Here is a 27568-nt window from a genome sequence, read left to right on the forward strand (position 1 = left end):
GGGTTTCATAATGTACTTTTAATATAATTTCTTAAGCAGTTCTTAATAAAATACAGATAGATAATTATAATTAACAATGCATGTATATCATTTAGTACGACAATAAAAGGTTATTAGTCTTTGGGCTGACATGGTGATTATTATTTACAGCAAAACCTGAAAGTAGGGGCATTTGTACAGTATTGCTAGATTCTACCAAAATGATTAATAAAAATGTCTCCTCGCATCAAGGTGTCATCTCCAATTACCAACAGCAAAAAGGGAAATGCCCGACAGGATGCTCTCTCAGGATGGAAAGCCATCTTGATGAAGATGAAGAACGGCACAAAGGCTAGATTTGTTCTCAAAACCTTTTTTCTAAATCTGTCAAGTTAATAACACCATGCATAAAACCTTAGCTAGATCTACCTATTGCAAATATTCCATGCCCCTTTACACTAACCTTAGATTTTTTTAAAATTCTTACAGAATCCACGGGGAAATTTGTCAGAATCTATAAACAGAGGCAAATCGAGAATACATTCTGTCTAAACACAACATTCCCCTAAATAACCAGCAGTGATCCGTTCAGTTAGGAAGGAAAATGGGATGGAGACTCCTTCAGGTCCAAATTAGGGGACATGTTAGAGCAAGTCTGTGGATAAACAAAAGGGAATCATTCTCTTCCTTTGTTCAACATGAAGTGTACGGAGCAGCTGGGCAGACATATGCCTTCAGCATCTCAGCAAAAGGAGCTAGTCCGCCCTGCATGCCCCCCTCTTCCCTGTTTATCTCACGATCTACGATCAAAGTCCCTTCTTCTGAACCCCTAAGCCATGCATTCATTTTAGGCACTTTTAGAACTCAATCCTGTTTTCATTTCTTCACTTCCAAAGTTAAAATGCTGTTGAGGTTAAAAGTTTTATAGCTCATTTATCATAATGAATATCTTCCTCCTTGGTCCTCCTAGGAGGCCTTTCTAGTAATGGACTTTGGCCTTTGACTACAGCCACAAGACAGATTGCTGGAGATAACCCTCGGAAATTCTTGCAGCACTAGTACCATAAAGGCAAAACCTCTCTGTTTTTGGGAAAGAGTCAGATAGGGAGATAAGGCAAGGGAGGGGAAACATTTCAATTTGTAGGAGTTATGAGACATAAGTAAGGGGCATACATGTCTTTTCCTAACTCATAGACCAGAGGTCAAGCAGATCAAAGATGAAAAAGTATAATCTAAGAAACCAAGCCACATAAAGGTCTAGGAAGTGCTTGACATTATTCCTCTAATTGAAAATAAATAAATAAACATGACTCACTGGGACAAAAGAATCTGAAAGGTGTGCTTATTTTCTTTTCTTTTCTTTTTTTTTTCTTTTTTTTTTTTTTTTTTTTTTTGCAGTTTCTCATGCCATACAATCCAACCCGTTCCCCTAGTGAAAATTGGAATTTTAAAATGTTTACAGAACAGTTTCAATGGCCTTCCTGATAAACCAAATAAAATGGGCAACAATTTCAAAGTAACAGATATATATATATTTTTTTTTGCAGGAAATAATATTTTCTGTTCATTGGAAAATGAAAAAATCACAAGGCTGTCATCCACCTTCCTTCAGAAAATAAATCAGCACAAGCTATGGATTTTTATAGACCCAAGGTCTGCAGTATGTAAGAATAAACAGGAATGGCCGGGCGGTGCTGGCACACACCTTTAATCCCAGCACTTGGGAGGCAGGGACAGGCTGATACCTGCAGTAGAGACCAACCTGGTGTACAGAGTGAGCTCCAGGACAGTCAAAGCTGTCACACAGAGAACCCTGTCTCAAACAAACAAACAAAAAAGAAAACAAATAACAAAAACAACCAAAAAGAAGAAGGAATATAAAGCTAAGCCTTTATTGCTATAGATACCTCAGAAATATACTAAGATTTAACTGGCTTCTGCACTTAACATTCTCACATCAAGTCCAAGAATAAATGAGATCTCAAGGCTATCAACACTTGAATACAGACTGCTCAGAGCATTCTTCTGATAAATGAAGTTACAAATCTTTGGTTAGGTATGTATGAAACTGCTGTAATAAACCTATCACTTGGCACGTGGGCATTAGAAAAGTCTTTGGTAGCCTCCTTATCAACTTTCAAGTGTACCCTTTTACATTTAGAGTCTGATTACGCTGGATAAACATAGTCCATGTCGCCAATACTCTGTGGAACTGAATAGACAAGGCAGAGAGAAGGCTTCAGTATACGCTATGTATATATACAGCATACACATATACCATAATTACAATCTTGCCATGAGAAAGTAAAAACACTCACTGGGCCTTCCTTTTTACTATGTGTACATTTTTCCCCATATTGCTTTAAAAAAAAAAAAAAAAAAAAAAAAAAAAGGACGCTCCATTAGATTCCAACGCCGTTTAACTTAAAGGCTTCATCAGACCATATGAGCAGACACTTGAGAAGATGGCAGAGTTAAGCTTCCTAGGGTCCTGGAGTCAAAGAAACTCTGCTGGCCCCCACTGCTAAGCAGGTGCACTCCTTCCACAGGGGGTAACATCTGACGATCAGTCATGGTCCCACTCGGTGAGGACCCCAAGAAACTTCCTTGGGAAGAAACGATTTTCTCAGGACTGGCAGCCAGTTTGGGGGATGTGGAGAAGTTATATCCATACAAGGCACAGGGACTATGCAATCGGAAGGTGTTGTAAGAACCCTGGTGGGTCTGGTTAGCAGCAAAGGCATTGCCAGACGGCGATGGCATGATGTACTGAAGTTGAGGGGACATTCCTGAAATCTGCATGGACAGGCTGGTCTGCGGGCAGCTGAAGGTGTCCCCATCGGTGCCGCCCATGGACATGTTCACAGAGGGGCTGCTGCTCACACTCACGTAGGAAGGAGTCCTGGGCGGGGCAAAGGTCTCACCGCTCTGGTTGGTAAGCCTGTTGTAGGTCTCTGCCAAGGATGTGCTGTATCGATTGAGGGCAAGGCCTGAACGGGCACAGGCAGAATAGTCAGCTGGAGTCAGACTGCACAGCTGGCTGGTGTTCGGCCCCAGATGGAAGGCAGGAGAGGAGCAGGAAGAGCCAGACAACAGGTGAGGATGCGTAGCAGGAACACCATTCCCCGTGCCCTGGAGCAGAGCTGAAGAACTTGTGTTGCCTATAAAAGAAGTTGCAATGTAAAGAATGACTCCACCTACCACATCTACCTTTAAATTGCGTAAGTGTATGGTTTCTAAGGCTAGTTACAAAGGGAAGAATTTCAGAGGTGAAAGGTGGCTTAGCTTCCAATGAGTGCTGAACTCAGACTGAATAACTTAACTTAAGCAAACATACATTTTTCTTAATGTTTTTAAAGCCAAGGACTGGTAAAATGGCTCCAAGGGTAGTAATAAAGCCATCAAGACAGACAACCCTTAGAGCCCACAAGGTGAAAGGAGAAAAGGAACCCCCAAAAGTTGTCCTCTGACCTCTAAACATGTGCTGTTACACATGCAAACACACAGACACACACAAGTAAGTAATAATTGGCAATAACAAATTAAATAAACGTGATGGAATTTTAGAGGAATATTTTGAATCCAAATTATCTCTCCTGATAATGAAGAAGTTTTGCAGTACAGAAAACAGTAAGACACGCTTACATGAAAATTTTATGTTCTACCGCAACTTGTTTTCTCAGAATTTTCTTTTTTCCAGAAACAAACATTACAGATGCCAAACTTAGCAGAAATTTTATAAAATTAAACATCATCTACTTTTGCCTCTTGCCCCAAAGGTGTAATAAACTGTCCTTTTCTACCTGCATTATTTCCTTTCTCTCAACAGACTTCCTTTTCTTACAGTACACTTCCTTACAGAGGAATAAAAGTACCAGGAGGAAAGCACCAAGCTGCTCCAGGATGTCCCACCTCTCATACATCTGTAGCTTCTCACTGAGTCTTGTGTGCATCAGTGATTGTACCATTCAAGTCTCTGCTATGTTATCCCTTGTCCTCAAAAAAATCTCAACTCCGGTTAGAAAACATGTTGGCAAATCACGGGCCACACAAGAGCAAAAGTCTAACAAATAAACAATGCTGTGAAACTCAGAGAGGGCTGTTTAACCCTGCAACCAAGGGAGAGCAATGATGGTTGCCTACTCCCTTCTCTGGATCTGCTGGCAGATTGATGTTTGCAAACTTGATGTAACTAAAGAGGAATGGAGAATTCCAAAGTGCTGGACAGGCTGTAAAACCTTCATTATTCCAACAACAGTATTTCATCCTGCTTCTTTAAATAATCTGAAAGCCCAAAACAAGCAATGATAATAACCTAAACCCAAGTACGTGAAATTCTTACTGGGAACTGACAGGATCCTGGTAAAGTCTGCCTAGTCAGATGACCTGAGAGTCTGCTGCCTGAGGAGGAGACATAAGGCCTGGGCTTGTGAGAAATGGGCTCAGAAATGGTCTGATCCAGTATGCTTGAACATATCACAGACCCAATAAGAAAACCATGTGAAGAAGCAATAGTGGAGTGAGAGGAACAGGCATGGGCAGGTTCTTATACCTGGCCAATGTATCAATGTGAGATGTCAGGAGGAGGTCAGAATTATGAGATAAGCAGCTAGAACATTCAAGGTTTAACCCCTTAACACCACAGGACTGCCATCATTCCTGACCTGTCACCCTTCAGATAGAAAAGAAATGAATCCTGGTGTAGGACATTGCTGCTGATAACCTCAGCATTGGGGCATAAATAGCCAAGTGTGCATTTCTTACATGTCTGCCCCTTCTCAGTGACTGACTGCATGCATGACCCAGGAGCCCGAATTACCTTGCTTTGGGATTCCAGGAATATCTTCAAAGGTGAGAGTCCGTAGTGATGGCCTCCAGAATGCATAGGACTCCACCAGGGCTTCCAAACCCATTCTAAATGGAAGAGAGGGGACAAGTGGACTCTTGTTAGGAACAGATGGGGTTTGCACCAGTAAAAAGCATTTGGGTGAATGACACGGTATTGGCCATGCCCCATCCCTTCTAAACTCGGTGGTGTGTTAGGAGATTGCCACAGGCAAGGAGAAATATTTTGGACAGGGTGTAGGAAGGGAATGGAAACAGACCACAATACCTGCCAACGTTCTTAGGACCCTGAAGCTAACACACGGACTGGAGGAGCTGAGCCCACCCTGGTTACTGTGAGTCCAAGGCTCTGTGGTGCTTTGGTACTCGCTCTTTGACTTGGGAGTTTGCCCTCTGATGATGAAGGATATGGTTGCAAAAACATCCTTATGTCAAGATCTCTTTTCTAAGGGACATTTCTCCCCCATCGTTCATTATCTCAGGGGCTAGCTCAGAGGAAGAACCACTCCAAGAAAACCAACTTCTGTTCTGGGGTACAATCTCCATTACCAATCAAGGTAGGCCAGTAGGGGGCAGCACTGACTGCTTGTTCAGCTTTGCACACTGTGCAAGAGGATAGGTCATCTATTCTCTACACAAAACTCTAGACAGAGCTGTCTATTCTTTATACAGTCGGTAAAGATGATTTAAGTTATTATATAACCTCACCATACATAATTAATGATTGCTGTGTAAAGTGACAAACCTGGTTGAAGACTATATTACATCCTGTGTATTCTAAAACAAAAGCAACAACTGTAAATGCAAACATGAATAGCTTCTACCATAAGTGGGCCGGTCTTCCTTCCTCTTATATCTGGTGGGTAAAGAGTACAATCTGGGATCAGGGGCTGAGGCCTTCCCTTAACTGTCCCTTCTCAAGGAAGCCTGAGATCTCACTTCTCATCTTCACCCACTTCCACGTTAAGCGACTTGCTAAAAAGATAACATGGTAGGGGCCAGAGCCTATCTCAGGAGTTTACCACTTAGTCGATGATACACAAAGCACCGGGTTCATCCATAGCACTACAGAAAGAGAAAAAAACTTCTTCCGGGTCAAATATAACCTGGACATTTCTTGTGACTGTACTATTTCTTATTATTTTCAACTCAGCTGATGGCCTCTCTCTGGGTACCCACAAATCATGAGCTGAGAATTAAAGGCAGAGAACCACCAGCTAGTCACGTGACCGCTCAAACAAAGTGAACAGAGAGTAGAAAGGATTTGGGGGGCGGTGGGGGGCGACATCTCACATTGCTGCCCTTCAGGTTAAGGTTTCACAACTCCTGTTGTGGTAAGCTCACATGGGGACCTCACTCATTTCTTCAGCCTCAGAAGAAGACAGATCTGGGAAGGCTTTTGAGGGGCAGCAGCAGCCCATACTGACACCGCAGGCTATTGCAGGGAGAACACCCCCACCTGTTTCTCCTGGGTGATGTGGGTGGGAAGAATGGAGTCTGACGCCTGACATAACCTCTGTTGTCACAGAGAGGACTGTTTGGGATAAAGATATTAGCCTGGATCAGCAGAGCCAAACTGTGACTATAAGGCACTCCAGGTAACTGTGCTACTTCACCTCCCTGAATTCGCTTTCCTAAGAAGTGAAGACTGGGCTGTAAAGCTTGAAGCCCTATTATATGTGGCTATAACTCATTTTATTCTACCTGGCTTTTATTTTACTTAATTATTTTTGTAAATCAGACATCATACCTGTGACCAAAATAACTACAAGCCAAGGCCCAGTCATCATACCAACCAGTAATATTTTTATATGGTAAAATATTCCTTTTTATTAGTTATTTATTTGTTTATTATTAGTTATCCATTAGCTTATTTATTATGTAGTTTGTGGGGCCTGAGCTGTCTCAATACTAGGTTACCTGTGAGTTGTATTTAATACTGGACTAATGAATGTTGGATAATGCTTTGATGGTCTCTCTCTCTCTCTCTAGTTTAAACCAATACTAAATATTTACTACTTTCAAGAGAAAATATTTCTCTTATTTTAAAGAATATTGGTACACACCTTTATTAAAACATCAAAAAACCCAAATCACCTACTTTTTTATTCTCACTCAGGTGAACTTTGATAAAGGTAGACATGGATAATAAAGATACCAATGTAGCTATGGAACAGTTTTATTAAAATCAGAAGTTTGTAGAACTACGTAGATATGCTTTGCTGCTTTATAAGTTTTAGCAGTGTAGCCTGAATTATGTTTCAAATCCACAAATCAAATTTCATAAGGAGAGGCCACTGAGCATAGCCACTGCATAGCCCTGTGTGGAAAACTCAGAGGGAACACATCTACTCCAAGTGTTCTCACGGGGAGCTACGAGGATGCTGCCCCAGGCTCCCCCTTCACACTGCCAGTTCCACAAAGGATTTCAGATATTTTGCAGGAAACAGTTATAAAATATTTATTAGTTGAATCTGGACTTTTGTTAAAAAGCCTTCATTTTCTCCAGTAATGGAGACTTTTCCCATCTAGTTAAAGGAAAGATGAAAGACCCCTCCTGCAGGAGAGTAGCCAAGGCGATAATTTATACAAGGTGCCTTTGAACAACCTCCCCATTTACCACTGCCCTCATTTATGCTATCAAATGGCCGAGTTTATTTAGTAAGATGGTTATGTTTTTCCTGAAGTATTTAAGAGAAGAAATTTTTGTACCTTCCTGAGTAAAAACGTTTATAGGGTCAAACCTAAGGCTTAAGTGCGGAATTGGGCTATTCTCAGCACATAAATTCACTCTCACATAGCAAATGCCTGCAGGAGGGCTTCCAAGGGCTGGAGCTACTGACTCCTGTAAAAACAGGCTACAGAGCCATAAGTAGCCAGGGAAGGACATGTTTTAATTAAACAGAATCGTTTTTATAAAACTGAACCAATCACATCTCTGTGTTTATCTTGGGTCTTGATCACCTTGTTTATTTCGTGTATGAGGAAAATAAAAATAAAATTTTGTTTTAAAAAAGCAGTAAAACTGCACAGCATAACCAGGGATAATAAAGGAATATTGTGGACTTTTTCATGGACTTTCCTGTCTATTAATATATGAAAAAATATTATGTTCCTCTATGCCCTCAAAGCTCTATACCTTCAACAAACCCTCATATAGTATATGGGTTCTTTTTTAGTTTTCAGGAAAATAATACATACATTTGAAATGTTTAAAATTAACAGAATTTAATATCACAGAATTAAGGTCATATTTTTTAATATAGGGCAATATATCATGAGAAAAGATGTAAACTTTATTTCATTAACCAGAAAGCTCTACACCAGTGGTTTTCAACCTTCCTAACACTGTGACCCTTTAATACAGTTCTTCATGATGTGGTGACCCCCAACTATAAAGTTATTTTTATTGTTCTTCATAACTGTAATTTTGCTACAATTTTCATTACTATTCCATAACTTTAATTTTGCTACTGTATAAATCATAATGTAAATATCTGATATGCAACCCCTAGGAAAGGGTCATTTGACCCCAGAAGTTTCGAGACCCACAGGTTGAGTCCCACTTCTCAATATAGACACAACACATTTCACCTGAAACAAAGCAGTCACTTGAAGCAAAATAAGAATATTTAATTTTATCTAGATTCAGAGCGTTAAAATATAATTCATTATTTTTTCTATTGGTTTAAAACATTACAGGTTTTATTATAACCAAAAGAAATAACACAAAGAACCATCTGAAGCCAAGCCTACATATTTCCAAACAGCCTTAGTGAAGAGAACCCATGTGAGACTCAGCCTGTGCCCTCAAAATGGACACAGGAGATTTAATGGACAGGGCTGGAGATTTAGTTTTCACCTGCAATGCTGATTATCTTCAATGACATGATTTAAATTACCAAATCTTTTTATTGTGCTAGCATATCTAGAATTCTTCATCAAAATTTATCCTATGAACCCATACATCTGGATTCTCATAAAAGGCTCATTCATTATTACTTTCTATCCAAAATATATTTTAATACTGTTCATAAGCTATTGACTCATAAAGGAACATCTCTCCAGTGTCCAAGGCAGTACAGCCTTTCCCAAACTAATCAACAGCGTGGACATGATTTCTGGTGTTTGCTCTCAACGTCTCAGCATGGACCTCCTATAGGTCCAAGAGTTTTAATACATTGTTTCCCTACTTAAGAAAAAAAAAATCAAGTCAAAGCAAGACTCTAAAATGTTGTTCTGATATAATCTAAGTCACAAGAAGGGTTCAACCAAGCATTTGCCAAGGCAGAAAAAGTCACCTCACAGGTTGCCTTCGGCCTTGGCACCCATCATTTGAGGGATACTAAACTATGATTTTTTCATTCAGTTTTCAAAAATGTCCCTAGGGCCAAGCAAAGTAACCAGGAGCATAACAAATCAATCACCACTTTCCATCACAAACCATAAAGCAATTTCAGTGCAGGAGATAAATGAGTTAGTACCTGCAAGTCTTCCCATGGAGTGAAACACTTCAGAAGAATCTCTCCTATTGGCCAGTCTTGTTGATCCTTAAACTAAACTACAGAAGAAGCTCTCCTATTGGCCAGTCTTGTTGATCCCTATACTAAACTACAGAAGAAGCTCTCCTATTGGCCAGTCTTGTTGTTCGCCCTACACTAACTGGAAGGCCACTAATATCATTGGGTCTTCACTGGTTTTGGTACTTAAACTGTGTGTTGTTTTGGGTGATGCCACTGTAAAGGAGGGTGGCACCAAGTCTCTTTAGCAACTGAGCACATATTGGGACCTGTCTGTCACCTATCTTGACCATTTAATCAGCTTGAAACACTAGAAATCTATGCTATTACCTGATTGCTTTTCTTTCTAAAATTTCAAGTGAAATCATTTCTTGATAATTGACAATTTTCACTTCATGTAGACAAACCTAGTTAATACCAGTTTCATAATATATCAGAATATTTTGGGGAGTGGAGTAATAAAGAAGTTCAAAGGCCTCTTGTTATAAGATGTTTTTAGAAGCATGCGTAGCAAAACCTTGCCCGAAAGGGCACTGGGAGAATGTTTTTCTAGTCTTGCTATCTATTACAAACAGTTATTTTTTTTAAATATAACACTGAACTGTACTAGAATAGAATCATTATCAATAAATTTAGAAATTTACAGCAAACAGACTGGATGATCTTTTCCTTGATAAAAGGACTAGGGGGGAATTAATTGTTGTAGCTATCTCATTTACTGCAAACACTGTAAAATACTACACAGAAAAAAAAATAGATGACTGTGTGACTGTCAGTAGAGCCAAGACAAATTTGGAAACTGAAGAGCTGGGTTTCTTGGCAATGTGAAATGGTTTCATATTCCAGTTGGAAATCTGAGTTAACAAGAGACTCTGGCATACTCTCCAGAGAGAATCAATAGAGAGTGTGTTATCACTAAACCAAAAGCGGAGGCAGGAAGGACGATTTCTTGGAATATGGAAGCCCATGGGCCATAAGGCAGACTTCCCCATGGTCCCTCCAGAAATAACATGCAATCTACATGCCAAGAGTTTATATCTTCACTCTCACCACATGCATATAGTTTATCTTAGGGCAGGCCACAGGACTCCACCCTGTACCTAAGTTACCTCCAAGAAACAGTAAAGTTTATCAACTTAAACTGTCATCAGAAGTGATTCCAAGTTATGCTTGTTACATTAACCCTTATGCTTGTGATAGAAAAATGACATTTAAACTTCAAATATATTTACTAGAACAACCAGAAGATTTCACTAGGAATTACCTGTTCCTCCCGGAGTCTCGGAAACCTTTGGCAAATGGATTCCTGTCTATCTTAAGGCGAGTAATCTGCGCAATATAGAAATCACATCAAATCATATATAAGGAATATAATCTTAAATAAGAACATTATTTCAAAGTTAAGGTAACTGTAGAACTACAAACAACCCAAAAATTAACAGACAGAGGGGTCTGGTGTGTTCCTTGTGTGTTTTAATATCCTGATAGTGAAGGTTGAAAGATTTCAGAAGTCACCTAGAAGGTCGGCTGCGAAAGACAAAGTTCTTCTCTCATTTTCCTTCGAAGAACAAGAATAAAGGTTTGGTTTGGTTTGAGTATTCCTGAGGAAGGAAACTGACTAGCCGCCTGCTGATTTGTCCTGTTTGACCATCCTCTCAAGCTGAAGTTGTTCCCCTCCACTCTAGGATGCAGCTCAGCCCTGGTTATCTTCTAATAGTTCTAGGGCTGGAGGATCATTGCCTTGCTCTCCGGTTAGCACAGAGTGCGGAAGGAAGTCGGAGGGCACAGATAACCTCTGCATATGTAACGGAGAGACAGGGAAACAGGATGGATTGGGGTTTGTTATAACATATGCTGTTTTCTCCTTATGCACGAATTATTCCCAAGGAGAAGAAATATTTTCTGTCCCTAATATATTTTAATAATCCTAAATATCTCTAGACCTTCAAAAGGTTACTTGCATATTTCTTTCTAAAAGTATATATATATATACTTTTGAGTTTTGAGTCGCTGTCCTAAGAAAGACCACATGGGAGGGGCCCACATTTTCTAGGAAACAGCAACAACAGAACAGACAAAAGAGCGATATTGCCGCCGAGATGTGTGCAGGAGCTAAGAAGTAACCTAAAACAGTCTGTCTGGCTGATGAATGAATGAATGAATGAATGAATGAATGAAACTTTTTAGAAGAGAATCTAACACAGACCACATCAGCTGTCACTACAGAGCCAATTCTTACAAAACTGGCTGAAATGGAATGGATTAAATATTTTGCCTCCAATAAATTCTCCTTCTCTCTTGATTTTTTTTTTTTTTGGCATCTTTGTGTTTTAAATTGAAACAGAATCACATCATTTCCTCCCTCCATGTTTTCCTTCCAGCTCCTCCCATGTCCATTCTCAAGTTGATAATCTCCTTTTCTTTCAATACTGTTACATGTGTGTGTGCACACATGTGCACACACTTATAAAAACGTATATGTACAAATGTATATAAATGTAAGCTTCTGAATCCATTTTTTGTTGTTTATGTGCATATGGTTTCAGAACTGATCACCCTGCATTGGACAACCAATCAGAGGGCTTGACTCTCAGTCTCTTGACTCAATATAAAACAACCTTAAAGAAACACAACCATTGCCTATATAGAAGTGAAACATTTCATTTCTCAAATTTCAAAAATTGCTGATCTGGCCAGGCAGTCGTGGCACATGCCTTTAATCCCAGCACTTGGGAGGCAGACGCAGGTGGATTTCTGAGTTCGAGGCCAGCCTGGTCTACAAAGTGAGTTCCAGGACAGCCAGGGCTACACAGAGAAACCCTGTCTTGAAAAACAAAACAAAACCAAAAAAAAAAAAATGCTGATCTTTTAGACTCTAATGCACATCAGTGAAATGCACAATGCACATCTCTGAAAAATTGTTTAAATCATAGTTAACAGAAAAAGCCCTTTTAAAAATCCAAAAATATATGGGATAAATCCTTCTGAAATATTTCTTATAATTCATGGGCTGTAGTTTTAAAGCCAGATCTCATGTTCTAAGATACAAATACCCTTTCACACTTTACATATCTATTTTTCTAGGTAATCAACATGCCTTCTAATTTTAGTTATGAGATTATGATTCAGTATCTCAAGACAGAAAGTAAAATTGCACTGCCAATTGCAGGAGAAACGCTCGGTACATCACTTAGAGTAGCTCTGCTTGGGAATTTGTGGTCTTGAAGATGTCGCCTGTGTACACACATGCATACTATAAGTGCCAGGTAGAGCAAATGCCTTATGGTAATTCCTAGCCTTTGGATATAACCATAAAGAGAACTGGCTTTCTCTCTACACCCAAGGAGTCTAGCAAGAGGGCCACTGAAAACAGTACCTGCTGATTCTGATAGGCAGTGACAGTTGTGAAAACAGTCTCTGGAAAGGAGAATGCCTTCACTCCCTCTCCTGATGGAACAGGCTTGATGGGGGACAGATCGTCTCCACAGTCTTTACGGATGACATGTACACGTGGTTGGTATTTGTGCATAGAATGAAGAATGATCTAGATCAAGGTAGAAAAGCCATGTTAAATAGGAACCACTCTATTGCAATTTGACTGTGTGAACAAATATGCAACGGGGAAAATAACTTTTTGCAGAAGAGTCACATTTCTGAAGATAATTTCTGAAGTTAATTTAACAAAACACAGCAAAGCTACATGGATGGTCTAGGAAGACATCTGTAATATTTATATAAAAATGCAAATCACTTTACTAAAATCCTCAGTACAGCCACATGAAATAAACCAAGAGTTGCTATTGCTTAAAATACAATAATATATTCATAAAGATTTTGTTTATAATGAATTGAATAAAACCAGAGCCAATACCAATGAAACTAAAAAGGAGATCGAAATGACCATTTATTTTGCACCAAATTCATCTTCTAAAATATACATGCAAGATTTTCAAACTCCAAGGGAATTGCTCTTTCGAAGGTGACTGTGCATACCCACAGAGGACACTCTGTTGTCTCCTGTGTTTGTCCTACAAAATCTGTAATTTGTCAGAACGGTATAGTGCCAAAGACCCTATTTAAATCTCTGTGTGGTGCCTGGAAAACCTGCCCTGCCCAGAGTCTGTCATGTGAGCACCAAGATCCCACTCAGATTTTCCCTAAGGAATTGCTCCAGATTCAGAAAAGCATTTCATATACAGGGATGGATATCACATAATCTATAACAGCAGAAGAACTATAAGCCACCTACATGCCCAACATTAGATTAGTCACCAAGGAACAGCTGCATCTTGAGATGTGATGTCATAAAGCTGTTGCTAATGCTTTTTAGGCAAATTTCAATCATACGATAAAATGCTGGATTTTAATCTTAAGATGATAAAACAGTACCTAATTGTTTATATATGTTTTATGGTGCATTAAAACATAGTATGGTGGCTCATACAGAGATATGAACAGTGATCACCTATGATGATGGGATCACAGGTCGGTGTGTGTGTATGTGTGTGTGTGTGTGTTTGTGTGTGTCTGTGTGCATACATGGGGGCACATTTGACTTATGTTTTAATACTTTCATAAACAGCAGATTTCTTAATTTGTTACTTGGGCTTTAAATTCATAAATAACTTTAGCTGACAAGTACGTAAACTTTCTGAACTCTAAGCTTTTAAATCGAAGTCTTGGTTATTATGAATCTAGAAGGAAAATGCAGAAACGAAAGTCATGGGAAACATAGTGTTTGATGTGCTTCATGTTGTTCCAGATGCAGGCAGTTTAATTAGTCAACTTCAGAGCCTTTGGTCAGCTCAAACACAAACAGCCCTGTCCTCAGAGAATGTGTCTGCTGTCAGAAGAACAGGCCTTTACTCTTGGGATAGCCAATACTGCAGTCCGGGGTTCTGCTTTATTGTGTTTGTTTGTTTTTGTTTTTGTTTTTGTTTTTTTCTCTCTAAGGTTTTCTGTGTGTCAGTGGAAGAGATTCAGGAAGGAAGTAGATCTAAAGACCTTGCCAACTACACATGCCTCTGAGAGAGACAGTGTGAATACAAGAAACTGCAAAGGGGGGGTAGTGTTCCTCATCATGCCTGAGAGAACACAGGCAGCAATTCACTGCCTCTTCCTAGAACTAAGAAGAGGAGATAATTTGAGCAAACTACTAATACCTTTGAACAGAAAAATGTTTAAATGAGAAAACCCACAAAACACAGAAGTAAATGTGCTGACTGTACCAGAGATGTGTACTCATTTTTTTTTCCAAAATAGTTTCTGCTTTAAGTAGGTGTGTGCACTGCCATCCTATGAAAGGTATAAATCAGGATAAAAGAACATAGAAATGAAATTGTATTCAAAGAGCCTAACTGTTAGCATAGACTAGTAAACTTTTATTCTTTTGTCTTCTTTTCCAGACAAGGTTTCTCTGTGTAGTCCTGGCTGTCCTGGAAATTACTCTATAGAACAAGCTGGCCTCAATCTGCCTCCCGAGTTCCGAGTTAAAGGCCTGTACCATCACCGCCCAGCTGCTAAACGGATTTTCAGTACATGAGGAATGTCTTTTGCTCGTTTCCTTATTACTAGATTATGTCCAATAATTCTGAGTTTAAAACATATCAGAATCTAAGCTTTAATCTTTGGTAAAGTTTATACTCTCGCAGGGTTTGTTGTTTGTTTGTTTGTTTGTTTTCTGAGCTACGCCAGGGGTAGGAGTGTGGCTGATGTGAGGTCTGCTTTCTGACTTCCATGAAGGAGCATGCCTGTTGTATATTTTGGGTTCTGCATGACATTTATAAACCTCAACAGATTGTTTCTTAAAAAGTAAGTTCTACAAAACCTACAGACTTTGGAGTCCTCAGAGCTCTCTAGGTCCCAAGCCAGTTTTCCCTTCCTGTCTACATGTCTTCATTATGAATTTACACTACGTGGGCAGACAGTCTCTGGGCTAGGCCCAATAAAAGAAACACACGTTTTTTTGAGCCAGTAGATGCAGCTAATTGAGTCCCAGGTTGTGTCTCAGTCCCCACCTGCAAACCTGCCTCCAGTCCTTTTCCTATGATTTACTATTGTAATAGCACACTCTTTTAAATGTTAAGCATAAAATAGCAAATGGCCACTTTAAATGTAATAACTTTAATGTCAAATCAACTTTTCACTCCTTTACTTAGCTAACATTCTCTTTAGAAAATCGTCTTGCATCTTCCAGAGTTGAGAAGTTTGAGAACTCTTCCTGTTCTCCAAGCTAAGAATTAAAATGTTGGTGGCTGGAAAGATGGCTCAGCAGTTTAGAGCATTGGTCGCTCTTCCAGATGAACCGGGTTCAATTCCCAGCACCCAGATGGAAGCTCACAATTGTCTGTAACTCCAGTTTCAGGTTCTCTGACACACACACACACACACACACACACACACACACACACACACACACATAGACAAAACACCAATGCACATAAAGTAAATAAATTAATTTTTAAAAACAATGAATCAAAACATCAGCAGCGCACAAATAGCAGCATCTACAGACTCCAAGAGAAAGTGATTTCCAGAGCAGAAGGGGGAAAAAAAAGACAAGAAATTTCACAGAATTAAGCAAAAAGTGCACAGCCTATTTCACTGGAATGAAATGATTTGGAATGGAGGTAATAAAAGTTTTTTTCTTTTTATTGTCTTGTTTTATGAATCTGTTCTCTCAAGGACATTTCTCCACTCAGTTTTATACACGTGCAGCTCATTTGTTTATACACTTACCATGTTTTAAGAAGTGAATTTGTGTGGGGTATACTGAAAAAGGGTGCAAAGAAAGAAGATTAATAAATGTCTATGTGCTCACATTAACTGATAAAGTGATGTATTTTAAATGTCTATAAAAAATATAGTGTATCCCTAAAATTTTTGTGATTACCCTAAGCAAGCTCAGTTCTTCTTTATAATAGTATCATCATTTGCTTCTTAATGAGCTACCAAATCTAGAGCTGGAAAGATGGCTCGGGAAGGACGCTGCTTGCTGCCGAGTCTGACCACCTGAGCTCCATCTCTGGGTGCCACATGGAAGAAGGAGAAAATAAACTTTGGCAAGGTGTCCTCTGCCCTCCAGGCTTTTTCATGCAGCAACCTACAACCACCCGTTCCCACAAATAAATAAACATAATAAACTGTCCCATTTATAATAGTAAGCCAACAATATTTTGTTTACTTAATACGATATGTGGGACCACCAGCCATTTTTTTTTCTAAATGAGACCCTAATTACAGCTTAAATAATCATACTGTATGTGTATTGTCTATACTGTCTGTTCTATTTAGATAGGATTTGGGCAGGGGACAAACTATAATATTAGAAAGGGCATACAGACCAATAGCCACAAACAGAGTGATCTTACTTATAGGCTTATACGTGCTTTTCTACTTTAAAGACTAGATTTGAGGGGCTGATGATGTGGTTCAGTAGTAAAGCACTTTCGCCTGGGCTTAACCTCTAACACTGATAATTAATTAATTATCCAATAGATTTGTGTCAAAAGAAGCATACTTCTTTATCTGACAAGTTGATAGTTCCACAAATGGGGCTTCTAGATTTTTAGCTTGGTAGTGAAACTTGTCGATAACTGATTTCTTTTTTCTAGATAACAAACTCTCAAGATTGGATTAGGTCAAGTAAAGGACCTAAAAGGACCAAGTAATAATGCCCCTTCCCACATTCTCACTCTCCTCACCCCTACATCACCACCACCCCTTCCTAAGAGTGTTACAACACCAGCTTTGCCTCAGTTTAAGTGGTGCTGAAACTTTACCAGTCAATCACAGACAAAGTAGGCTTTTCTTTTGTTCTTACTGTTATACTCTGTTTCAGACCCTCCTTAAACACATACTTTCAAGCTTGCCAGATTCCTTGGGTCTCTAATTCCAATACCTCCCACTAGAAAACAAGGCCACAGGAATGGAACCGACTTGCCAGGGATCACAGATGTGCAGTCCTTTTCAACCACTTCAATATCCTTCCCAATGAGAGAGCTCAGCTACCGTTCCTGCAACATCTTGCTTCCCCATCTGATTTTTCAAGGAGAAACCATGAGAGAGTGTAGGCATGTGTGTCAGGAAATCATCGGCTGTGGAGACACACACACTCCTACAAGCTTGTGACTACTATGGCTACCCAACGGGTCCCGTTTCCAAAGCATACAGGCACTATAGGTATGAAGCCGCTCAAGGAGTAGCATCAAATGTCTTCTCCTCTTTAGAGAGATGCTCAAGGAAATACTTTCCTCAGAAGACAGATTCCAGGAAAACAAGGAAGCATGCATGTGGTGAGAAGCTATCACCCAAGCATAGGAACTTCCTGCCCAAGGGAAGCCCAAAAGCCACCCTTGGTTTGTACCAGAGCTAACATAAGGCTACCCAGAATCCCCAAGGACCTACGAAGTTATCCCAACATTCAAGGATTAGCTGTGGCTCTCAGGGACATTGCCACTCTGAATCTTCCTTAATTCTCTTTTCTGAACCAAGTCTAGTATTTGAGAAGCTGAAAATTTACTTTGGGAAAAATCACATCATCTCCTGTGGTAGCAAGTCTAGTCAACGCCTACAAGACTGGGATTCCTGTGATTGCTTTATGCTAAGGTAGTAACGCTTCCAGGGCCACAGAGTTCCTCAGTCACAAAGCTGCATACGTGTACAAATTTAACACAGTAAATTGGAGAGGGGGTGGCTGAGAGATTAAAACATAAGAAAGTAATTTGGGAAATTAAACTCCATCCTGTACAGTTTTATTAGTTAGAGATGACAATGACTTCTTTTAGAATTGGTGGAATGATGGAGAGGAAAAGTCTACAAAAGCAAAAGTCCCCGAGGCTTTCTGCTGAAGCCCAACAAGGACAGCACTGCCTTCATAGACCCGAGTCACAAATAGCACAAAGGACAAGCACTTTCCCAGTCTCTAATCGGCTTGGGCCCATCTAATTGAGTTCACACAGCAGCAGAAGACTTCCAATATCCTTCTTCTTCTGAACTAGGATGTCTGTACCTCCAGGAGCAGCCAACAAGGACAAGGCAGCAATCTGCAGGCTCCCTTCTCACCCCGTGGAGGCAAGACACTCACAAAGCCAGTTTCTGTCTTCAGTGACCTTGATCAGGTTTAACAATGCTCAAGAACATATTCTTTTCAATGAATACTGTAAAAAGGCACTTCCCCCTACAGTCAGCTGGGCACAAGCACCAACAATGCAATACAGTGTCCTCCCTTCAGTGCAATGTCCTCCCTTCAGTGCAATGTCCTCCCTTCAATGCAATGTCCTCCCTCCAATGCAATGTCCTCCCTTCAATGCAATGTCCTCCCTTCAATGCAATGTCCTCCCTTCAATGCAATGTCCTAACTTCAATGCAATGTCCTCCCTTCAATGCAATGTCCTCCCTTCAATGCAATGTCCTCCCTTCAATGCAATGTCTGTCCTCCCTTCAATGCAGTGTCCTCCCTTCAATGCAGTGTCCTCCCTTCAATGCAGTGTCCTCCCTTCTTGAGTTCACAGTTCTCTCCTGCTCCCCATGGCCACGCTTTATGTCCCTAAATTAAACAGTACATCTGGTCACAACTTTAAAAGAAAACCTCACTAGTAGCCGGAACGCTTCATTAATTTATTTTTTTGGTCTTTGCTGCATTTAGAAATTTTTCTAACAATGAGATTATTTAGGTCCAAGTAACCAAACTTCAACTTGGAACTATTCTTTTTATGTTTTTTTAAAAAAATACGGTATGACGGTTAATTTTAATCTGTTAACTTGGCCAGGACACAATATCCATATTTTTAGCCAAAGAGCGCCGAAGATATTGCTGTGAAAATATGGCTTAGAGATAAATATTTAATCAGCAGACATGTAAAAAGCAGATTAGTCTCTGTAGCAGTAAGTGGCCATCATCTCATCAGTTAAAGGCCCTAAGAGAAAACAGAGTAAGGTCCCTAGAAGAAGAGAAAATTCTGATAACAGACTAGCCTCAGATTCAAGTCATAACTTCAATTCTTCCTACGTCTTCAAAAGATAGAACTAGCCAACTATCCCACAATCGCATGAACCAATATCCATGCTTATCTCTATCTCCTTCCCCAACTCCTCTCTCTTCTCTCTACCTCAGTCTTTCTTTTCTCTGACTCCTCTCTCACATACAAATACATAATTATTTTCCTGTATGTATACATTATTATACATTATACATATAATACACATATGTATTAAGATACATATATTTTCAGGGAAATGCTCTTTTAGATTAAAAACTACTAAAATTAGACATCTAAAATCACAGATTACTAAATCTATATATAAAATTTGTTATGGCACATACTATATATAAAGCCAGTACTCGTAATTAAAAGTATTAGAACTGTAAGATGATTATATTGATATAAATTCTTTATCAGGTTTTGGTTTAGGGAACAATTATCTTTTTAAAAACTATATTCTTAAACAGTAGATTCAGAAGGATACTTACTTTAGGTTTTGAAAATAAGCAACACCAAATGGAATTTAGTCTACGTTCCCTACTAAAAGGCAGAAAACAGACCCATTCAGATGGATGTACCAGCTATAGTCCAGTCAGACAGAGGAAACTGATGTTTTTTCAGCGCTGTAATCAAGTGAACAATAGCTATAATAATTTGATTGTGGATTTATAAAAATAAAGAGAAAGAAAATAAAGTCATCTACTAAAATATATAAAGAAACAAAGTGTCTACTTTCTCTGATTCAGTTTGAAATCATCAAGGTGGCCACGGACTGTCATGTCATTGGCTGTGCTTTAAAGGAGAAACACTGCATTTGTCACGGAAAGGTAACCAACCATCCCACGGTTCTCCTCAGGGAGATGAGGTATCTAGACAGCTGCAGATCATAGCACAAGCACTAAATTAATGTTCATTTCAGGTTCACTTAAGTGACTTGTTTGTAAATGACCTGTGTGTCTTCTTTGGCTGGGAAATAGTGAAGTTGGTATTTCTTTCTTGTATGTATGATTCAAAAGACACTCCAGTTCTTCTTAATCAAAACTCTAACAATAGTACACCTAACAGAAATGCCAGCTTTGGACAGAAATCAGCATTATCCAGAGTTAGTGAGGTATTAAGATAATCATGCAGAGCCCTGCCTAACTAAAGTCAGCAAGCTGTTAACAATGACTGTCTTTTCGGACTGGCTAGAATAGACCCCTGTATCAAGTTTCAGCAGTTTTAAGAGTAAAGGGAATTATACCATACTTTGACACATTAGATGTCATTGCAAAACAATTGGGAACTTGCAGATGGAACACACAAACAGAGTAAGCCCAGGTTATTACTGCAGTGAGCCTCATCTGGGAAAAGAGCTGGATGCATAGAAGACCTAATAAATCATCCCTGTTACCAAACTTCCAAACACAGTTCAAGTATAATAATTAGCACCTCGTGGGACTTCACATAATTTTTTTTTTTTACCTCCCTGCCTTGGTTCCTTTTATTCCAATACAAAGCAAGTATCTGGTTTAAACTTAATAAATGCTTTATGGAACGCTTGAGCTAGAGCCATGGTCTCTGATACAAATACAACATATATTGTTCTCACACAGACCAAACAGAAAGGAATGTCACAATTTTAGCAATTTTTAGCCAGGCACTGGGATGTGGCCTGCCGGGGTCATGCCAGAGAAGCTGTCTACTTACATGGCCTTGGTCATCCAGCTCGTTGTTGGTAAGTTTCAGCTTGTCGAAGCTGATGACCTGTCTCATCCAAGTCTCCCCAGAGGCCGGTGAGTCTGGATGAATGTAGACTCTGGGTGGCACTGGGGAATCAGCGTTTCCTGCCACCATCCACTTAGAGCTATGGTAAACATATCTACAAGGCAAAGACAAGACTATCAGAATGTCGACTACGCATTTCTTGGAATTAACAACTCCGAGCAAGTGTGCACCCCTTTTCTAAAAGTCTAAAACAAACTTATTTCTCTATACACACAAAAGAAACCTTAAGTCTACTTTCAAGTTCGCACTCTGGGGCCTTGGATAATTCAGAGTAAACATCTTTCTGATGGCTTAGTGAAAATATACAGGCTGTCTCCTCCATAAATGCCACGCATCGTGATTCTAATGCATTACATTTATGATAAACACAATTTACACTCTGTGATATTTTTTGACTGAATATTTCAATGACATGAAGACACTACAAAGCTGTCATTCTCACCTCTGAGTAAATCTAAAATTTTTCAGTGTCTTATTTTAAAGGTTTCTGCTTCCTGAAAGATAACTTCCCTTCTTAGGCTCTGTACAGCCTGGTGGGATAAACATGGAGAGGTGAGAGAAAACTGTTACATTTTTTTTTTTTTTTGAGGGGGGAAGTTTGTCATTTTAACATGTAGGCTTGTTTTTCCCAATCTGTTAACATTATAATCAGAGGATAGAATAATTCAGGGTAATTTACATTTTTGAGGAATAATAAAAAACTTTCATTAGTCTTTTGTGCTTCTTTCTTGACCTTCCAAGAAAATCACTTCAGTTAGCAGATACTAATTTCCAACTATCAATACTCAACATGCCAAGCACACTTGTATAGTCCTGCCAATTAAGGTTTTTTCACAGTTAAAAAACACAATAGCCTATTATATTTTTAAAATATTCACAAATAAATTGACTCAGCAAGAAAAACATTCAAATGAAATTTCCAGGAATAAATAAACTCTTAAAATTTATCTGTATAATTCAGATTATTATCTGTCAGTGTGAATCTAAAAAAAAACAGAAAGTGAGATATTGAAATAGTGGCATGAGATTATACATTTAAATATGTTGCCTCCTGTTCACATGTTAAGATACTGCACAAAAATTATGGTGATAACGTTCAGGTAAGTCAGAAACCCCTGTGTGACAAACACACACATCTTTTAAAAACAGCATGAAACATTTTCTTACATCTGTATTTGGTGAGGATCTTTGTCTCAGCTATGGTTACACATTTCAGTGAGCTCAATTGTAAACTCAATATCCCTTGTAGATTTTAATTCCTTTCCTTGAAGCAAAATATATAAGCAGAGCATTTAAATTAATTTTAAAAACTTTAATTGGCATGGTATGGTTTTAATAAATAAATTCCTATGAGCTTTTGTGATTATTAATTTTTCATAATGTTCTAACTTGGACCAAATACCATTCTTTGACAGAGAATAAGCCAAAAAACAATTTCTGATACTGATGAAAAAGTTGGAAAAATAAATGGAAGCCTTAGAGATGCATGGGAAAAAAACCCTGCACTTCAGATAAGGCTTGAGTTACTACCAAAATAAATAAAAATGTTCTATCAAAACCTTGCAAAATTATGTATATTAAATAGTTCAAAATCTAGTGCACTCTAAGAAAATAAATTGTACATACAAATATTCCTTGTAAAGCATTCTAAATACCAAAACTAATGTTTCCTAGAAAGCAATGGTGGGAAAGCAATTTTGTGTTTTATAGTTTGATCTGTTAAGATGTAAATTTCATTGCTTTTTGTGATAGTATACATAAATCGCCCAAAAGAAAAAAATCTAAAGTATATGGGGAAAACTGGAGGAAGAAACAGAATAGAAACTTGAAAAAGAAAAGAGTAACTTAGGAACTCATTAAGAATTATGTTATCTTCCTCAACACAAAACTCAAATTAGAATATGGACTTTAAATCACGTGTGTTTAGTGAATAAGCTTGATGCCTTCTGCTTTCTGCTAGTTAGATAATGCTAGCAAAACTCCTAAAGACTTATGTAATCAGAATAAATAATATAACTTAAACAGAAAACACAAATAAAACTACTATATTTAATACTTTCAGTATTCCATACGCTCATACACAAATTTGAATTGGATACTTTAACATCAAAAACTTGATTTTAGCAAAACAAGCACCGATTTTTTTTTAAAGTGGTAGAAACCAAATAATTTCATTTAGACATGTACTAAATGACAATTTTTTCAAAGATCCTTCTTTTGATCTCTGAAGCTCTCAAACTTCCTTTTAAACAGTTTAGCATTTTAAACTCTTCAGATAAACAAAAGGCATTGTCATTGAAAATCACTAATTCTCTTTCTTGTGTAAATAAATGCAAAGGCAGTTTGAAACTAAAGAATACAAGTATCTTTTCAGAGTTTACTTCATGCCTAGACAAAAATATTGTTTCAAAATCCTACTATTATAGAAAACCTTAAAGAATTGTCCCTTCCCAACCTGAAAAATACACCAGGGACAACAATTCATTTCAAGTTTAAAGACGATTTCCTGTCACAATGAATTATGAGATTTTATTTTTATAACTTGTAAACATGCTTTTCAAAAGAAAGTCTAAAATATATATGAGTTTTACTAGGACAGGAAAATTGACATAAGATAAAAATAGGAAAAATAAGACACTATACTGTGTATAGTGGAATTTTGCATCAAAATTCTAACTGAAATTGTAACCAACTTTAAAGATACATTCAATGCAACAATGCCAGACTGTGCCCTGCTCAAAGCTTCAGTGACCAAAGACATCTTTTTATCTATTAAAAGCTAAGCAAACCCTGAGTTTCCACATGGGCTGTGGGACAAGGCACCACCTGAGCTGCAAGAGCCCATGGGTGCTTAGATCATGAGTCTGGGAATACTACAGACTTTGTGCAGCAAAGATCACAGTGGCTGGATGAGATAGGCACAAGCCTGCAGAGCCCCACTGTTGCTACTGCTCTGCTGGTAGTCCTCAGTCTTACCTGTATCTCTTGTTGTCCACCGGCACAATATCCATGGCAATGTAATATTGCTGGTGAGGATCTAATCCGGAGATCTTCACCCGCATTGCTGGAAACATGCGCCTGTTTGCCAGGGAGGGAAGGGTTTTGCTTGTGATTAAGAATAGAGACCGAATAAACCCAAGAAATGTCTTTTTTTTAATGTGGACAAGCTTATCATTCACTCTGATAACATAACTCTGGGTTTCAGAACATAGGATATATCAAAACTGTAGCTTTAAAACTGTGATCTGTTGTACCTGGGTATGCATGTTCCCTGTTTACAGAAATATCAGTATAACTTAAACACGAAAGAAACGTTGTTTTTGAAACAAAACCAGCAAGCCTATTTACCTTACTACAAATAATGAAATGCATCAAATGATACAAACTTCAAATTGCTGAAAGCGATAAAATATATTATAATGTGAAATTTTAAAGGGGGTTATAAAAAACCCACAAGGAGCCAATGTGCCATGCTATAACCAAACAATATGTTCTTTATTGAGACAGGACTTCCTGTCTGCAGCCTGGTAAGGTAAAGTGCAAAAGGCGCTCTAAATTTGAAAGGTATAGTAAAACTTCTTTATTGGAAGCAGAAACTAAACACAACATATATTTATGAATTTCCTCCCCCCACCACAACCCAAAAATGTTTTCTTTTCTAACCACAATTATTGCTAATTAAAGCAAACGAAAATTCCATTTTCTCTTGACTTCCTAGATATATGTATTAAAGGAAAGGTTAAAGTCAACCCACATCATCCCTTTAAAAAGAGCCCAGAAGCAAGAAATACAGGAGCATATTACCATGCATTAAAAACAACATCAGTTTCACCCTTAAAAAAAAAACAAACCCTTTCTTATTATGATTTATGTCTAGGACCCTCCAACTAATCTCATTTTTGTTAACTTAACCTTATAACGCAAATTTATTTACCGATTTTCCTACAACAGTGTTATTAAAGACTGCTGCCAGTGAAAGGAAAGTCCATAACTATTAACTAAACATGAGAGCAGTTTAATATGCTGGCTGTTTTAGTGTTCTTTCAGTGCACCTGTAAGATAAAGAGTAAAGGTCTTTAACTACATCCTTTATAAGACAACTGTTGCTTTGTGTTGGTGAAGAACACATTTGGATCATTAATAAAAACTCCCCGAGAATGCAAAAGGTAGCATATGGATTCAATAAAATATGTTTTTGTAATTTCTAATAAGTTTGGATACTTTTATGCTACCCAGGTTTTTACCATGTGTACTCCCTGAAAGAGTTTTGTGTGCTTTTTAAAGAACCTTTAAAGGGATCATATTATTCTTAGATTTCATTACACTAAATGAGCCGAAAACTTGAAAGTGCAAGTTTCTCGCACTGACCTCAAATTAATATGATGTGGCTAACAAATCCATTTATTTGACTAATGAACCATACACAAATTACACAGTCTAAAAAAAATTAACTTCGTTCCAAACATTTTTGTATTCTATAAATTTAAGATAGTGGACTGATTTCATGTGTGTGTGTGTGTGTGTGTGTGTGTGTGTGTGTGTGTGGTGTGTCTACAGTTTTAAAAATCAGCCTAATGATTCTTATAGCAATACATAATTAAACATGACCATAGTGACTTTTCATGGTAGCCTAATATCAGAATAACACAATACACCATGGACTGGGTGCTGGGACCAATCTGGAAGTTTTGAATTTAAAAAAAAAGAAATGAGAGTATGCTAAAAAATAAAAATACTATTAAAATAAAAAATTACTAAAACAGGAGAGGCCATCTATTACCTAATTCAGGGCTGATAACTAGAGCCTAAATAAATATAAACTGAGGTGCACATGACATATCTGTAACTACTTCGCACTCCCTCACCCACAGCATGGATCGCTAAGGCTGTAGCACCCATCTTGACAAAGATCTCTCTGACCTAGATGAAACTGGGCCGGGATGCGCCCTTCATCGACAGTGCTTTGTGAAAGAAAGCAATAAAGATTTAGAAAGGGAGCTACTGTCTTGGGCCCTGTTGGGTGGGTCGGAGCTGTAGTCAGGTGAGGCCAAAGTCGCAGGACACCCTGAGACTCAAGCTTACCTGCCGGCTTTGGTGATGATCATCTCGGTGCCTATTTCGTGAAAGCGCTTCCAGAGCTCCGCTCCTTGCAGATCCACTCTCGGGGCTTGTGGCGCAGGCAGCGGGGTCCCGGGCCGCGCCAGGCCAGGTACGGGAGACCCTTTCGGGGACCCTCCCGGGGACGCCAGCGGGGAGGCGCCCTGCAGGAAGCCGTCCTCACAGCTGCCTGGACAGCAGAGGGTAGAGACGGGAAAGCAGTGAGGGGGCGAGCCGGCCTTGGGAGATCATCTCAGGGCCAGGCCCTAGGACAGCTGCCCGCAGTCCTGCCGCGCGGGGCGATCGGAGTTGCCTTGAGGCCTTCGGGGTCCCACCAAGTCCCCATGCCCCAGAGCCAGGTCCGCAGACTCCCCACGCGCCCCGCCTTGTCTGAGACCCGTCCCGAGCTCACTGTCCCGGGGCGCTGATCCCGCCGCCGCCGCTGCCCGGATCTGCTCCGGTCACCCCTTCCTCCCTCCGCCCCAGGAGGCCGCCGGGCCTCTGGGCCTCGCGCGAGTCACCTTCTGGAAACTTCCCCAAACCCCTCTCCAGGCAATCCTCCTGGCTGCTAGCTCTCCCGGCCCCCGCGGCACAACGGGTGGAAGAGAAGGAAAAGCCCGCCCCGGGGCGCCCTGGGCTCCGGCGTTGTACCGCTCCGCGTTCAGAAGGGCAAAGAGTGTGGGCGAGCTCGCCGCCGCCTCCCCGATTGGCGCACCCAGCTTCTGGGAGTCCGAGCCGGTTTCCGCGCTTTTAGCCCGGTCCCTCCCGCACGCGCCCCTGGGGCTCCTAAAACTTAGAGCCCAGCGGCATCCTTGGGCTCGAACCCTCCCGGCGCAGAGACGAGGACGGCGGCAGCCTGCGGAGCCGGGCAGAGAGCCGCGGATGGACGGTGTGCGGGGCCGAGGGCGGACGGTGTGCGGGGCCGAGGGCTCAACGCCTGCCCCCGGGGCTAGGCGGCGGAGGCCGGGGAGGAGCGGGCGCTAGCGCAGCCTCACCGAAGCTCAGGTTCGCGGGAGCCGGGCGGAGACGCACCGGGAAGCCGCTGGGGCAGGAAGGAATCGACTCACCCGCCGCTCCGCGGGAGCCACAGCTCCGCTCCGCGTCCGCGCAGCTCCGCGCTGGCCCGGACCCCGTCCCGGCTGCCGGCGGCGGGGCAGCCGCGTCTTCGTCGGCCTCCGAGCAGCCTTGCTCGCCCGCGCCTCCGCCACGGCTGCAGCCTGCGTCGTCCACCGCCCCCGCCGCCTCTTCCGTGGCCAGCTTTCTCCGCTTCTTTTGAAGCTGTTGCTGCTTCTCGGCGCCGATCAGTGCCTCCACCGAGAAGGCGTGCGCCTTGAGGCTTAGCATGCTGCACGGTGAGCCCCTCCGCTTCTCCGCCAT

At 40.1% G+C, this 27568-nt stretch overlaps 1 protein-coding gene across 2 annotated transcripts; it reads right to left on the reverse strand.

Annotated features, from left to right (window-relative positions):
• Nucleotides 1-27568, reverse strand: Tbx18 (T-box transcription factor 18). Of its 2 annotated transcripts, none has more exons than XM_021206462.2 (8): nucleotides 27259-27568; nucleotides 26177-26381; nucleotides 24071-24172; nucleotides 21017-21188; nucleotides 12721-12888; nucleotides 10609-10673; nucleotides 4799-4893; nucleotides 1-3140 (listed from the first exon to the last, which is right to left on the reverse strand). In XM_021206462.2, the coding sequence occupies exons 1-8, from the start codon at nucleotides 27566-27568 to the stop codon at nucleotides 2416-2418; spliced, it is 1842 nt and encodes a 613-aa protein (XP_021062121.1). In that variant the 3' UTR covers nucleotides 1-2415. The 2 variants fall into 2 exon arrangements, with proteins under 2 accessions (XP_021062121.1, XP_029399619.1); XM_029543759.1 differs by lacking the exon at nucleotides 27259-27568 and adding an exon at nucleotides 27187-27248.

This window comes from Mus pahari, chromosome 10 (genome assembly GCF_900095145.1).
Source record: "Mus pahari chromosome 10, PAHARI_EIJ_v1.1, whole genome shotgun sequence".
NCBI lineage: Eukaryota > Metazoa > Chordata > Mammalia > Rodentia > Muridae > Mus > Mus pahari.

Coding starts and splice junctions, on each gene's coding strand:
- Tbx18 (XM_021206462.2), bottom strand. CDS start 27,568: ATGGCGGAGAAGCGGAGGGGCTCACCGTGCAGCATGCTAAGCCTCAAG. Junction 26,382..27,258: donor TGGCTCCCGCGGAGCGGCGG/GTGAGTCGATTC, acceptor TCTGCTGTCCAG/GCAGCTGTGAGGACGGCTTC. Junction 24,173..26,176: donor ATCATCACCAAAGCCGGCAG/GTAAGCTTGAGT, acceptor CCTGGCAAACAG/GCGCATGTTTCCAGCAATGC.